Genomic DNA, 16927 nt, shown 5'->3' with positions numbered 1-16927 from the left:
CCCTATCAAGTTATATACATTCATGCATTTATTTAGCTTGCCCATTAAAATTATTTTATAATTTATATTTTAATACATTTTTGGGATTTGTAAGAATCAAACAGAAGAAAAGGCCAAGTAGAGACTATATTGCAAATTTCTATATATTAGCAGCTAAAGGCATTTCTAATTTATTATTCAATGTCTCTTAGAAAAGAATGTATAAAAATAATTCTTAGTGTTAATGGCCTAGAAACATGTACATTTCTCAGTATAAACTACATATTTCTTTTTGCATGTGCATTTCAAATTCTATAAATCACACTATTTCATTATTCCTCTGAAGAGGCAGGATTTATCAGTTGGTAAAATCATCTTCCCTCATTCCAAATTCAATACAGCATTTCATACAGCTTGTATTTTCATGATGAATTATTATATACAATCATTTAATGTAAGCTCCCTGAAATCCTCTTTTTGAAAAAAAAAAAAAAAGTAAATTAACATTAGTAATCCTTTAGAAGAAATAAGATTTTTCAATTTTATTTGAACATAGCACAAATGACAAAATAAAGGAATAAAATATATTTAAATAACTGCCTTATAAATGAATAGGATGCAATTATATTTTTTGCCTTTTTTTTATTTTAGATCAAGATCAATATATAGCAACCCTTGTTATGGTGATCAGTCAAAATTGGCTTGATGCAAACCATTCAACTCAACAATCTAAAGTTTGCACAACAGAAAATCAAAATGTTGCTCATATCTCTTCAGATTTAAAAGAGCAGGAAGCAATGTTTTTCAGTTGGATTTCAAAATTAATCTTATACACAATTGATGGTATCTTTTTATAAGCCTTGAAATAAAACAGAATTCATTTTTTAAAATTTCATAATTAATACTAAAATCACTATGCATCAAGAAATTTTCTCTCTGCTTTGAATATTTTACCTTAATTTCTTTACCTCCTATAACCTGTTTATGACACTTATCCTTCAGGGGTTTTTCAGATTTGTGAGGGATAAAAAAGTAGTAACACACAAATGAGATCTAGAAAAGCACAGGATTGCTATGAAAACAGCTCATCCATCATCGCTACATTTTGATTCCAGAGACAGCAATGAAAGGTGTTGTTTCCACACCACTCACCCAGCACACTTAAAAAGGTTTGTTCCATCACTTAGACCACTGAAACTGATTGATTAGCTGCTAGAGAAAAATCAATACAAATATGCTAGAAAACACTAGCTTGTAAATTCATTTTGGCCTCAACAAAGTCCTGGTCACTGCTTGACATGTTTTTCTAGATATCTAAAATGCAAGCATGTCAAACCTCAGCACTCAGTCCCCAGACACTGTCATGCCCAGGAATTTTTAAAGCCTAAATCTCGGCAGAGGTGAGGAAGGAAGGGGGAAGGTTTCCCAGCAGTCGGTTAAAACAGTGATATGATACCCAGAAGTCACCTGGTAAATCTTATACTCATATGCAGAACTGTCCACAAAAATGATAAACACACCAAAGAAGGTAAAAACAGTCAAAGAAAATGTCAAGGGGACTAGGTTCAGTGAGAGAAAAAGCAAAAAAGCCAGAAAATCAAACATACACACAAACACATATGTAAACAAAAATTTCTATTTCAAAACATAAATGATTGTGACTTCAATGCTATCCATTCAAAAATTTTGGCACCTGAATGTATATTTTTAATGCTCTGGAAATCCACTTTACATTCAGAATGATTTCTCAAATCTCAATGCTCCCTTACCTTTGGGTTAGCTCTCAGTCTCTTCAAATTCATTAGACCACTACGAAATACATTTTATGAATATGTATTCATAAAGAAATTGTAATTTCATAAAGAAATTGTAATCTCACTGCATCGTGACAGGCAACCTTGGTTCTAACCCCCATTCCACAATTTGTTCAGAGTTTTTAAAAAACACTTTGTATTTCTACAGTCATTAAAAATTTTAATTTAAAGAAAGAAAGCAAATGTAATTTTCAGGATGGGAAATTTAATTTCCACTTACTTTAAACATAGTGCTAAAATTTAGTGGCAGCATACTTAAACTTTATATTTAACATAGTATTTCAAAGAGTAATATTTATTCTTCTTTATTCATTATAGGACAGTTAATTTCATAATGACATAATGAAGAATTTACGGGGTTGTGGTTCAGAAAATATTCCTAACACCTAAGTTATGAAAGAAACTAAATATGCAACACTATGAAACTAAGAAAATGGGCTATTTCTTCTCTTTACCTTCACAATTATTCTTCAGAATTTTAAAGTCCCAATATAGAATTCCGAAAGACAATTAAAATCCCACTGTCCTTTGCAGAAAACAAAAGATAATAAACTAACTCAATGTCTTTAAAATGTGAGCTACAGACTGCTATTTACTGTAGTAGAAAGGGATTACAAGGCCATTCTTAGCATGAATTTATTTTTCTAAAATTAAGAAAATTAAAGATAATTGTCAAACTAAATAATTTCTAACTATAGAGACATTTTTCAGAGAACATATTTTGAAAATCTGTCATTTGATTCTAGTCATTAATGTATGCTGTGGATGTTCTAATATTCTCACTCAAAATTAAGACTTCTCTTTCTAAATTTTAAATTCCTTCAGTTTAAATAATGTCTAAGGACACAGCAATTACTTCACATAAGTTATCTCAAATGACACCAAATATCATAGTAATAAGAAGACCATGGCTCGGAGAGGTCATGTACTAGTAAGAGATCATGTGGTTAGTAAGCAGCACACCAGTGTTTCAAATTCTAACTCTCTTAAGCACAGAGCATCAAATACTTGATAACTTTAAATCTTCCTAAATACAATGGCTTATCTAGAAAGCTATGACCTCAATATTTTAGTAACAGCACCATATATCAAGCAAATGAGCTCACTAGTCCAAAAACTAGCATTCAGTTTCAATGCTAATTTACAAATAACAAGACAACAGAAAAACCTTACATTGCAAACATTCTATGATTGCAAACAGAAAGGCACATACATATCTATTGATGGTGATTATGAAAGTAATACTAAATAAATATTTTCTAATACTTGCTCTAAAAACAGCCACTAAATCACTCCCACTTCTGAGATATAGTCTTTGAACTACTCATCTTAATTAGCCCAGCTCATCTGGATGTCAATGCTAACTGCCAATAAAAGCCTGACAAAACTAACACACTGTGTCTCTACTGCTCAGAGGACATTTCTAAAGATGCCAGAGAGCTAAGCTTGTTGGATATGTTCAGAGTATTTCTATAAGCATTTTATAAATACTATGTTCACTCCTTTCCCCCCCCCCACAGTCAGATATAACACATAAATGCGTCCATACTAAGTCATGAAGCAATCATATCAAAGCATTAGTATAGGTTATAGATGAGGATAGATATGATGGAGCCCAGAGAATAGTTTCACTTCCTACATGGTGATTTAACTGTTTTATATTTTGCAAACAAATTTTCAAAGTAAAATGAGAAGATTTTTAAGTTATATGTAGTTGAACTTAGAAATGCATAATGTTGAAAAAGTGCCTCAAAGAAACTAATTTGTATGCCTTCCAATTTTAGTGTTTGATGGATATATAATATAATTTTAATATCTCCATTAACCAACAGATACATAAAAAAACAAACACCATGTAAGAATGCCAGAAAAGGCATCATTTTTCAAGTATATTAGGTTTCTGTGCAAATTTTTGCCATTTTTGAAAAATCCTTAGGGTAGTCGTGTTACAAAGACAATTGCCCAGACATTTTCTTAGATGAGATATCTAGTCTCACCCTAAAACAGAACACTGGCAACAAGCAGTGTGTTGCCTTTCATTTCTTGTTTAATGGAAATAGAAAAGTGGACTGAGCTAAGAATATAAAAACAGAAAAACAATTATTGAGAGGTTGTTAACAAATCAACCAAGGTTATATTTCTCTCTATTTTTAAGAGCATTCCAAATTCATGTTGATAAAAGCTTTACATAGACTAAAAAATGTATTTGGAACTCATATTTGCTAGACACAGGGTGTGAAATACTGAACATAGCACTCAAAGTTACTCCCTCAAAGAAAAGCACATTGCCAATAACTATTAACCCACATGATTATGAGACCATGCATTATCTCATGTTGGGTGTAAAAGTACACTGATGTTATATACACATATCATAAACAAAGACAAAGGCGAAGCTTAATGGTTTAAGCAGTTATGTGTCAAACAACACAACTGTGACTCATGTAAAAGATAAGTCTTACTTTGTACAGAGAAATACCTAGACAATCACATTTTCCAGCAGGTGATGAATCAGAAGTAGCTGGCCACCAACACAGAGAATTGTTCTCTGTAGGGCTCCTTACCAGTACCACTCCTTATGGCCCAATAGTCCTGTGAATAAGGAAGGCTATCTTTATTGGATGATAGTAAAGTCTACCTTCTCCTTCCAAGACTCTGGGAAAACTTTATTAGCTCAATTTTCTAATGGTCCAGAAATGACCAAAGAAACGAGTAGAAATCTTAAAAAGTGTATCACTCAGTTCACAAAGCCTTAACACACATCGAAAGGTCATGGATTTCATTTTTATTTTTATTTTTTGTCTTTTCCATGGAATCTACAATAGGTGATAAAATTCAAATTATGTCACTTACCTTAGAATCATAAAAAAACGAAAGAATGACTAGTAATGTGAATATTATAACTTGATTGAATCTATCAGGTAAGCTGAAATATTTGTAAACTCTTCAGAAAGCTTATGTATTAAATATAATGTATGTATATAATTAGAAGACTACTACAATTTATTGAGAAGACTAAACTTGTACATAATTATAGACATTCTTACCTTGAAAAGACTGTTTGGCTCTGTCTACTAGTTCATCGATTGGATAACTGGCCAAGTTTCCTCTGGCGTGTTTGGTTTTGCAGTAAGTACAGGCATTGAGACACCTGTTCAAATGACAGCAATAAGTAAAGCTGAAATTTTAAAGACAGTGCACACTTAACACAAAGAAAACACAACAAAGTGCTATTTTAGTAACATTTGCAGTTTATATAAGAGAAACAAATATCTACCATACTTCATATTTATGTTATTTCTACCAGGCACAGACATTTCCAATTATGTTTCAACCATTCATTGTACTGCCTAGCTGGCATGGCTCGGTGGTTGACCATTGACCTATGAACAAGAGGTCATGGTTCAATTCCTGGACTGCGGACTTGACCTCCAGTGTGGGGCGGGCAGGAGGCAGCTGATTAATGATTCTCTCTCATCACTGATGTTTCTATTTATCTCTCCCTCTCCCTGTCTGAAATCAATTAAAAAAATTAAGAATAACTGTACAAATCACATAATATTACCTTCAAATACAGATATCCATGTGGAACAAAGTTTACAATGATTACTCAAAAGAAATTCAAGATCCACACTGTTTGTCAACAACTGACATTTCTTTGGCTATTGCAACACTAAAATTTTAATATTCCCTAAATATGCTATATTAATTGGAAATGAAATAGCATATGCATTTAACTTTTAACTGACATAATAATGAAGTCAACATAGCATTTTCATAAATAATACATTTTTTAATATTTTCACATATTTTTCACTGTTTGAAATCAGAAAGAAATATTTGAACATGTCCAATGTTTAGTTTTTCTCACTTTGAAATTTTAAAGCATTTGCAAAATCATCTTTAAAACTTTGTTATTCATTATAGCAATTATTTGTCATGTCTAAAGACTATTGAAAAATACTTCCAGTTTTTAATTTTTCAAAACTAAAGTTATCATTCTACTTTTATTTAATTTTTAATTAATTAATATTATCATCCTAAAGCAACTGAATCACTGAAGAGATTTGTGTGGCTGTTTGTTCAATGTTGTACCACTTTTTTTTAATCCTCATCAAAGGATATATTTTTATTTAATTGAGAGAGAGAGAAGGAGAGAGAGAGGGGGGAGGGGAGAGACAGAAAAAGACAGAGGAACATCAATATGAGAAGAGAAACTTCAATTAATTGCCTCCCATATTACCCTGACTTGGGATCAAACCTGAAAGCTTTTTTATATATGGGATGATGCTCCAACCAACTAACTCACTGGACTAGAACTTGAGCTTTATCTTTTTACATAGGTCTATCTTCTATCCTATATAATAAAAGCCTAACATGCTAAGTGTCTGGTAGCCACTTTGTCCGTTCAACCAATCAAAGCTTAATATGCTAATGATATGCTAAGACTACTCAACCACTCGCTATGATGTGCACTGACCACCAGAGGACAGACAGTTGACCGGTCAACCAGTCACTATGACATGCACTGACCACCAGGGGGCAGACAGTCGACCAGTTGCTATGATATGCACTGACCACCAGGGGGAAGACCAATAGGTTAGCTTGCTGCTGGGGTCCAGCTGATCGGGACTGAGCGAGATGGGCCAAACACACCCTGGAGTCCTCCCATGGTCCCTCCCCTGCTGACCAACGTCCTGAAACCTTCTCCAGCCCCAATCATACACTGGTGGGGTCCCTAGGCCTGGCATGCACACTCTCACAATTTGGGACTCCTCTCAGGATGTCAGAGAGCCAGTTTCGGCCTGATCCCGCATACCAGGCCAACATACCTGGTAACAATGTAACTGGTGAACAAATTTGTGCATTGGGCCTGTGTGTGTGTGTGTGTGTGTGTGTGTGTGTGTGTGTGTGTGTGTAATATGCAAAGTGTCCCCTCAGGAGTTCGACCACGAGTACGGAAATTCAATCGCTTGCCATGAGATGGGCCAATGACTGGGGGCGGCATGGAAAATGGTGGGTGACCAGCAGCGACAATGGGGCGTTGAGGGAGCGAGGGAAGGACGAGGTGGGGAGGTGCGGGAGACCGTGCTGTGGTGGAGTGCAGGTGGTGAGGAAAAAAGGCGGGGAGTTGGGAAACCAGATAGGCCCTGATCACCAGCCAGGCATAGGGACCCTACCCATGCACAAATTTTGTGCTCTGGACCTCTAGTTTTATTATAAGTGTTTCTTTTTCTTATAAAAGGAAAACTTATTTAAATTATAATTTTAAATTACAAGAGTAAAACCAAACTTTTAGTTTTTAAAATACTAAATCAAAAGACTATATGTTCACTGTAGCATTATTTGCATTAGTCAAAATATGGAAATAACCTAAGTGTCCATAGGTGGATATATGGATAAAAAAAATATGTGGTGTATTTATATATACAATGTAATATTATTGAACCATAAAAAATAAGGAAATCCTGCCATTTGTGACAACATGGAAGGATTTCAAGAGCATTATGATTAGTGAAGTAATTCATATAGACAAAGATAAATACTACATAATCTTTCTTACATGTGAAATTTTTAAAACCTCATAGAAATAGAGAACAGATTAGTGGTAACCAGATAGTGAAATTTTTGGGGTTGGGCAAATGGGTAAAGTCGGTCTAACGGTATAAATTTCCACATACAAGATAAATAAGTTCTGGGGATGTAACTTATAGTATGGTAACTATGATTATCAATACCATATTATATTTGAAAGGTGCTAAAAGATCTTAAAATATCTTGTCATAACGGGAAAAAATTATAAGTATATAGGGTGATAGATTTTAACTAGACTTATTGTGGTAAACATTGCACAACATATACATATCTCAAATCATAATTTTGTTCATCTTAAACTTATGCAATGTTATATGTCAACTATATCTCTGTAGAACTAGGGGTGGGAGTGAAAGTAGCTTGCTCAAGGCCTATAACTCAAATCTCAAGTGAAATTCAAATCTGAACCTATCAAATTTCAAATTCCATTCTGTTTTCATACTAAGCTGCCTCCCCAAAATTAATGTGTATCAAACATCCTATCTACTTACAAATGTAGATAAGATATAACCATAAGATAAGGAAGCATTTGACATGATATATAATGTAACACAGCATATTTATTCAAAGATGTGGCCAGTACTTATCATTCTATGTATAAAGCTATTTGTTTAAAGCATGTAGTTCTCTCTTTTGTTCTTTGGAAATTTAAGACTAGGCTTCTTGTCTATCTGCTGGCCCAAACCAGTTATTCCAACCTTGCTGTTTACAAGTTCTGGTTTTCATCCTCCTGCTGGCTCTTTGGTAAATTATATCACCTTGTTTGGCTTGCCATTCAAAATTCTCTCTCTCAGGTTCTCAAAGCTGAGTACTCTTTCTGCCCTTCTCACCTCATGTGGCTCCGTGATCTACTGAATGCAGACCCCACCATTCATTCACCTATGATTCCCCATTGTGATTGGCATTCACCGAGTTACCTTAGCACCCATCCAGGGAATCTCTTGATACTATGTACTTAGCTATGTCTCCTAATTCCCAATGGAGAGCTCCATAAGTTAGGTGGACAATAGAAACCACTCCCATTTCTGACTTGGGCTATGTTTTAAACATTACTGTCTTAGGAGACATCAGCCTGGAGAAGGGGAAAGAAACAGAAAGAGAAGGGAAGCAAATTGTAACATAAATGAATTAACACATGCAAAGCACTTAGAATATAGTCTGCACCTAGTAAGTGATCAATAGATGCTGTCCAATAGTTGGTTAATGTGACTGTTCTAAACAATTGTGTAAGGAAATAATTATACAGTATCATGTTCCAGGTGTACTTAACTTTACAAAACAGATGTGTTACTGATAGTTTGGCTGAAATCAACTGTGGAAAACAAATCATATTTTCCTACTGGCTGGCTTAATAAAAGTGGAAATATATCCCCCATGGAAAATCACTCATGAAAATGTACTAAAAAGTTTAAATAAAACAAAATGATACTCAGAAACATTTATAATAATGAAAATAAATCACTAAGTATAAATATTACATTAAGAATTCAAAATATTCTTTACTACACTGTTCCCTTGTGGTTAATTAGGGATGTTGATGTGATATGTTTTTGAAGTTCTAAACTATTGTATAAAATTAGTTCATCTTTACTTGCAGTTATCAAAATATTTTTATTATTTCAATAAAGTAAAAATTTCTAAAAAGTAAGATTCTTTATGTTAAAATAGCATAACCAAGCATTAAATCTGCTATGTCTTACGTTTAAAAAGGAAAGAGATTTGTTGTAATCCAAAGTTATATGCAGTACAAAATCAGAAAAGAATAAGGTTTTTTGAAGCTATTTAGTTTTAAATTTTTCTCAATAATTAAAAATAATGATGACCAATCATTTCAACATGACAAGCCTTCACTAAAATAAAGAGATTCACCACAGAAACCACCACAGAGTTTCAGTTATCTGTAAACAATTAAATAATTGTCTTCGAGTAACACTGAGCCAGTTTCTTCAACCGTCAGAAAACAAAAGATCTTTGAAGGTACACTGTTGAAAGCCAAAATCAAAAAAGAGGATGACTGTTAAACTGCAAGGAAGATGCAAAACCCTGAACTGCCTTAGAGTGCTCTCACGGAAGAATAAAGCCAGTGCACTACTCTAATCTTTGCACTGGTGATTATATGGCCACGGGCCAAGAAATAACTGAAAACCTCAAAAGCAGAGGCAGATTAGGCATTCGATTTAGAAATTTAACTCTGGAACCTTAAAAAGCATCTGTGGTAGAATATGTTTAAATTACAGAAACTAAACAAAATAACAATGAATTTTCACAAATTAAAATATTTCAAAGGGTTCAAATGCATAATACATATAAACTTAGTAACTGAACCACAGAAAACAAATGAAAACAAAGTTTTAATAAATTCAGTTGAGTGTTTTGCTTTTAAAGAGCATCTTCAGATATCACAATTTTGGAATAATTTAAAATTCACAATTAAGCTTTTAAAAATTCACACATACTGATTTTTTTTTTTTACAGGATAAAAAAGCCCGGTTACTGTACCAGTGAATTCTACTGAGCATATAGAGAAAGACAAATTCTAAACATTCTCACACTTTTACAAAAGTTGAAGAGGAAGAAATACTTTGTAACGCATTCTAGGAAGGCAGAATTACCTTAATACCAAAGCCAGATAAAGACACTATGAATACTGATTTGAAAATCCTCAACAAAATACTAACAAAAAGAATGCAGAAGTATATTAAAAGAATCAGACACCAAGACCAAGTGAGATGTACTCTTGGAATGCAAGAATGGTTCAAAGTACAAAAATTGATCAATGCAATATGCCACATCAACAGATTGAAAAAAGAAACACATCATATTAATGCAGAAAAAGAATTTGACAAAATTCAACAGCCTTTCAGTATAAAAATAATCAACTAGAAATAGAAAGTAACATTCTCAACTTAATAAAAGCAATATATAAAAAAGCCACAGTGATCATACTCAATGATAAATGACTGAAGCCTTTTCCTCTAAGATCAGGAACAAAGCAAAGATGCCAACTTTCAACAATTCTACTCAATATAGTACTGGAAACTCTAGCCTGAGTAATTAGAAATAAAAAGAAACAAAATGCATTTAAATTAAAAAGACTTAAACTTATTTTTTTGCAAATGATATGCTCTTATATGTAGAAAAACCCATAATTATTTTTAAAAACCTGTTAGTATAATGAATTCAGCAAAGTAGCAATATACAGAGTAAATACACACGCGCGCGCGCACACACACACTTGCATTTCTATTCACAATGAATACATATAAAAAGAAAGTTACAAAAGTAATTCCATTTAAAATAGCATTAAAAAGAATATAGTGCTTAGAAATTAACAAAGAGGTGAAAATCTTATACAATAAAAACTACACAGCACTGCTGAAAGAAATTGATATTGATGATAACATAAATACGTGAAAACACATCCCATATTCAATGATTGAGAGACAATATTGTTAATCTATATATCCTTCTGATACAAATTCCAAATATGTTTCTTGAAGAAATAGAAAAGTACATCTTAAAATTCATATAAAATTTGAAGAGACCCAACTAGTCAAAACAATATTGGAAATCAAAACAAAACTGGAGAACTTGCATTTCCTGACTTCAATGCTTTCTATAAAGGTACGTTAATCAAAACAGTGTGATAATGGCCTAAACAGACATATAAGTCAATGGAATAAAATGGAGAGGCCCAAAATAAACCCTCAAGGATATGGTCAAATGACTTTTGACAAGGGTGCCAAGACCATTTAATGAGATAAGGAGAGTCTTTAATAAATGATGCTGGAAAAACTGTATATTCACATGTAAAAGACTAAAATTTGACCCTTATCTAATACCATATACAAGAATTTACTCAAAATGGATTAAGAATCAAAATGTAAGATCTAAAATAACAAAGTTCTTAGAAAAAAATATAGGATAAAATTTTCATGACACTGGACTTGGCACAGGAAACAAAAGGAAAAACAGGTATACTGGACTTCAGGAAAAACTTTAAGTTTTTTACACCAAAAGACACTATAAAACACAGTAAAAAGGCAACCCAAAGAGTCAGAGCTAATGTTTGCAAATCATATTATCTGACAAGGAATGATACTGAGATTACACAGAGAACTCCAGAACACACCAACAAAAAACAAATAATCAGATTGGGCCAAAATTGGGCCAAAGACCTGAATAGACATTTCTCTAAAGAAGATATATGAATAGTCATATGCACATGAAAACATACACAATAGCACTAGTAATTAAGGAAATATAAATCAAAACTACAATTAGATTTCACCTCATTCCTATTAGGGTGGCGAGTATCAACAAACAAACTAAGCCATGGCTGGTGTGTCTGTGTGGTTAGAGCACTGGCCCAAGTACCAAGGGTTGTGGGTTCGATTCCAGGTCAAGGGCACATACCTGGGTTGCAGGTTTGATCCTTGCCCCAGATGGAACATGCACAGGAGGCAACCAATGGAACATGCACAGGAGGCAACCAATGGACATCTCTCTCTCTCTCTCTCTCTCTCTCTCTCTCTCTCTCTCTCTCTCTCTCCCTCCCTCCCTCCCTCCCTCCCTCCCTCCCTCCCTCTCTCTCCCCTTCCCTTGCACTTTCTCTAAAAATCAATGGAAACACTTTCCTTGGGTGAGGATTAACACACACACACAACAGAAAAATTGGAGAATGTATGGAGAAACTGGAATCCTTGTGCAGTGTGGTGGGACTATAAAATGGTAAAGCAGCTGTGGAAGATAGTATGGTGCTTACTCAAAAAATTAAAAGTAAAATTATCATTATGATCTAGCTATTCAACTTCTTGGCATATAACCTAAAGAATTGAAAGCAGAGTCTTTAAGAGATTGTATAGTTATATTCATAGCAACAGTAGCAGCAGCTCTGTGTATTCTCGATATCATTCCTTATCAGATAATATGATTTTAGCATTAGCTAAAATGTGGAATCCATCCAAGTGTCTATTGATAAATGAATGGATAAGCAAAACCATTGGAATATCATTACACCATTAAAATGAAGGAAATTCTGCAATATACTACTTTGGAACTTTGAGGCTACTGTGCTAAGTGAAATATACCAATCATCAAAAGACAGAGATTCTGTGTGTCCACTTCTATGAGGTATCTGGAGTCTTCTAATTCAGAAATAGAAAATAGAATGGTGGCTGCCATGGCCTTGAGGGAGGGACAAATGGGAAGTCATTGTTTAATGGGTATAAAGTTTTAGTTTTACAAGATGAAAAGACTCATGAAATGGATGTTAGTGATGTTTGCACAACAATATAAATGTACTGTATTTATTCATTCATTCCCTTATCTATTTTTAATAATATTTTTTATTGATTTCACAGAGGAAGGGAGAGGGAGAAAGAGAAACATCAATGATGAGAGAGAATCATTGATTGGCTGCCTCCTGTGAGCCCACAACCCAGACATGTGCCTTGACTGGAATCAAACCTGGGACCCTTTAGTCCACAGGCTGATGCTCTACGCACTGAGCCAAACCAACTAGGGCTAAACGTACTGTATTTAATATCCCTGAACTGTACACTTACAAATGGTAAAGATGGCAACTTTTGTTATGTATATGTTTTACCAAATATTTTTAAAGTGAGAAAAAAATCTATAATAATAAAAGGGTAATATGCTAATTAGACCAGACAACTTCTGGACGTCATTCCAGACATCCTTCTTGATGAAGCTGGGGCCAGAGGGAAGCCAGTCCAGGTCCTGGGTGCCTGTAGGTAGCCTGAGGAAAGCAGCTGAGAAGAGAAGGCCTACTTTTGCACAAATTTTCGTGCATCGAGCCTCTAGTAATACATAACTATGTATGTGCTTAATATTCTTAGTAGATTACAATTTACTTAAAGAACAGGCATACATCTTACTATCTGCTATAGCGTCTCACACAGTGCCTACTACTAAAATATTAATAAATACTCAAAGTTATTAGTGATTTCAGAATAGACCAGAGAAGACAACAAGATAATACTTGATTAGAGAGCCAGGAGCAGTTATAATTGTATCTTCTTGTGGGAAAAATCCAGTAAGATACAATGAGATAGGAAAAGGGAAGTCAGGAATGGATAAGGCACAGGGCAATAATATGGATCGGTACTCTTGTCTTCCAGGCAGCTGGAAATAGGTAACTAAAACTAAAAAACTAAAACTATAAAGCTAGGGACCTTACAGAGGATACACACACAATACTGTGTGTACACCATGCCAAGTGGACTACCCAACAAGAGAAATCAAAGGACCATAGTATCCATCAAGAACATCCATTTTTATTATAACTGTCTGTACTTTTTCCATCAGTAGTTCCCAGACTCTAAGATGTCAAAGTGCAATAAATTTAAAATGCACATATTTAAAACTGATCACCAAATAGGGTGCCAACTTTTTATTTTAGAGATATTAAATTACCCTGTAGTGCAATTATTTTATTAACAAACAGCTTATTTTAACACCAAAATGGGAGAAGAGTCATGATGAAGGACCACACATGTAGCTTCAGAAAAACTAACTTATTTTCCTTATATTTGTCATTTCACCAGAAGCCAGCAAAAATCCATCAAATTCTACAGAAATTACCATAGCAGATGATTCTATAATATCTACCCAAGTTTCCTCACATTTCTATAACCTTTATAGAAAAATGAAATAAAACAGCTTTGACTGAATATTAGCCTAAATCACTTAACATGGCAATTGATACAGACACAGAAGAAATATAACTAATAAGTAACAATAATAATTCCGGTTGGATTTTCAAAGCATTCTATTTGTAGCTAGTGGTTTACTCCCTGGGAGACAAAGTCCCACACCCACAATAGCAACAACTGTTTCTGAATATGTTTACCAAAATAGCATGGTGAAAGATGATGAAATTCTGTCAGCCATAAAGCACACACTTTTCTAAAAATGTTCTTCTGTTCCACCTACATTCTTATTTTTAGTTTTATAAAACAATGACAAGTGGTACAAAAAATTAATGCTACCCTATTGCTTATAACTTGCAAAGACAGCATTGGAGATAGCTGCATGCAATCACCAAATCATAGTTGCTAGTGAAACAAAACTACTTGATTGGCCATTAGAGCTGGAGACCCCATACAAAATGCCTATGTGCTACAGATTGAAAAATAAACAGGGACTCTGAAGGCAACTATATATCTCCAACTGTGGTATAAATCGTATATACAGAAAAATACATGACTTATCCCTTTAAAAAGAAATTTTGCCATGTAAGGCATATTCCCAATACACTATGAAGTTTAAAACGCAGTAATAAATACCCTTTCAAAAAGAATATAGCCATCAGGCCAGTGTGGCTCAGTGGTTGAACCAGGAGGTCAAGGTTTGGTTCCCTGTCAGGGCACATGCTTGGGTTTCAGGTTCAACCCCTAGTAGGGGAGTTGCAGGAGGGAGCAGATAAATGGTTCTCTCTCATCATTGATGTTTTTTATATTTCTCTCACTCTCAAATCAATAAAACAATTTTTAAAGTGTTACTTTTATTATGAAGCAAAATTTATGTAATGGTGATATTAAAAAGAACATTTAGTTACTTCCTATGCCTTACAGTTAACACTTATCTGCTATTAAATTAAAGACTTACCTAAGAGTTAATTTACCAAAGGTTTGATTAACCACATGCTAAATATACCAACCAAAAACCTCTGACTATAGTTTAAAAGTAAAGGAGTCTTAGTGAGGAGAACTATTGTTTTGGCTTCCTCAGTGGTTTGGAGGCTGACTTGTGCTGAGTAAAATCTCACAGGAAACACTGGCCAAATCTAATTCTATAACATAGAACAGGTACCACATTTCAGCGTCTGGGATAAAGGGTATTGTTCTAAAGTTGGTCAAAACATCCTGAAAAAAGTAAAAAAAAAAAAAAAAAAAAAAAAAAATCTTATGTTTCAATTATGTTGAAACTAGAAAGCAAATTTCAGATAATTTTCTAACTTGTGTGGGAAAATAAATTGTTTGGGTCGAATAATGGTATAATTACATAATGAAGCGAGAAGAGGTGTTTTAAACTGAAATGGAAAAGTAGTGCCTAAGCATTCATGCAATTACCCACCATTTTAATTTCAACAAATTCTCCAATTTTGAGAGCAATAATTCTAATTAACATTATAATAATCTAAATAAAATTCAACCTATTATTTTAGAAAATAACTACCAACAGCAAGGCCAAGAGAAATTACCACTTATTGGAGCTAAAATGAGGGAGCTAGCAGGTCCTTAATGCATGGCCAGTGGCAATCAAGCTGACCACCCAAAACTCCGGAGAGGAAAGCTTTTACTCAGGTCCCAGGTACACAGAGGTTTAGTGTATCTTCTCCTTCATACACCTTACACCTTATTACTTGACTGATGGTAAGAATACCTACTGATTCAATAATAGATCTTTATTGGGATGGGGTGCAGGTGGGGGAGATAAAGCCACTATACCCCATTAAATACTATAGAATTCAATCCTTTAAAAAGAACCATGATGTTTTCAGAAACATTAGGATGGAAAAGATAAACATTAATCACAAATGGAGAAAATATGTCCATTTAAGATCTATTGGTTTGGTTCCCTGTCAGGGCAAAAATCCATCAAATTCTACAGAAATTACCATAGCAGATGATTCTATAGCCTAAATTTAGCCTAAATCACTTTATGGCTGAACACTAATGTTTCAGAGATGAACAATATACCCAGTTGAAAAGAACTTCCTTCCCAAAAGGTGGTGATGTCTACAGGGTATAAGCCTGAAGGAAGTGAGTGCCCTTTGATGGAGGCAAAGTGAACTGTAAGAAACCTCTGGCTCCCCGGTAGGGCTAGACATACAGGCATACATCAAGGAATGAAAAGTTCTTTCATTTAAAAGAATCAGCTGGAGAAATACACTAAGAAAGTTTACCAAACTTTCAAATAAATCAGGCCACGTTCCTAAGTGTCCACCGTTCCCAAACTGTACAAAACAAATGATAGGTAATACTACTTATTAGCATTTCCAGGGTAGATTATTTTCCTACACTTAAATGTTATTTTATTGTTTTTCAAAAGATCCTATTGAAAAAAAAATTTGTCCCCATATTTCCAAATACCTCCTGTCCTATTTGACTTCTTTTCTTCTAGATTACAGAAAATAATTTCATTTAAGATTTATCAAGATGAAATCATTCCAGCCCTAGCTGGTTTGGCTCAATGGATAGAGCATTGGCCTGTGGACTGAAGGGTCCCCGGTTCAATTCTGGTCAAGGGCTCATGCCCAGGTTGTGGGCTCGACTCCCAGTAGAGGGCGTGCAGTAGGCAGCCAATCAATGATTCTCTTCCATCATTGAAGTTTCTATATCTTTCTCCCTCTCCCTTCCTCCCGGAAATCAATAAAAATATATATATATTTTAAAATCTTTTAAAAAAAGATAAAACCATTCCACATTGGTATAATAATTCCATTTCTAGGGATTCTCATAGATTGCTGATGACAGTTATGACTTTATCAAAGACAAATCTGCTAACGTGTT

General features: G+C 34.1%; 1 protein-coding gene across 2 annotated transcripts in view; it reads right to left on the bottom strand.

The window, feature by feature from the left end:
* The window catches only part of CDKAL1 (CDKAL1 threonylcarbamoyladenosine tRNA methylthiotransferase), a gene marked incomplete at its 5' end in the record, with an annotated part of 619533 nt that overhangs the window by 325714 nt on the left and 276892 nt on the right, over positions 1–16927 (bottom strand). For both annotated transcript variants that reach the window (XM_084872776.1, XM_084872775.1), the window contains one exon: positions 4841–4944. In XM_084872776.1, the coding sequence (XP_084728902.1) occupies positions 4841–4944 (104 nt within the window). The remainder of the gene's footprint in view (positions 1–4840; positions 4945–16927) is intronic.

This window comes from Pipistrellus hanaki, assembly GCF_964339955.1.
Source record: "Pipistrellus hanaki genome assembly, chromosome: 2".
In the NCBI taxonomy this organism is placed as follows: domain Eukaryota; kingdom Metazoa; phylum Chordata; class Mammalia; order Chiroptera; family Vespertilionidae; genus Pipistrellus; species Pipistrellus hanaki.
This window is presented reverse-complemented; position numbering and strand designations above follow the sequence as displayed.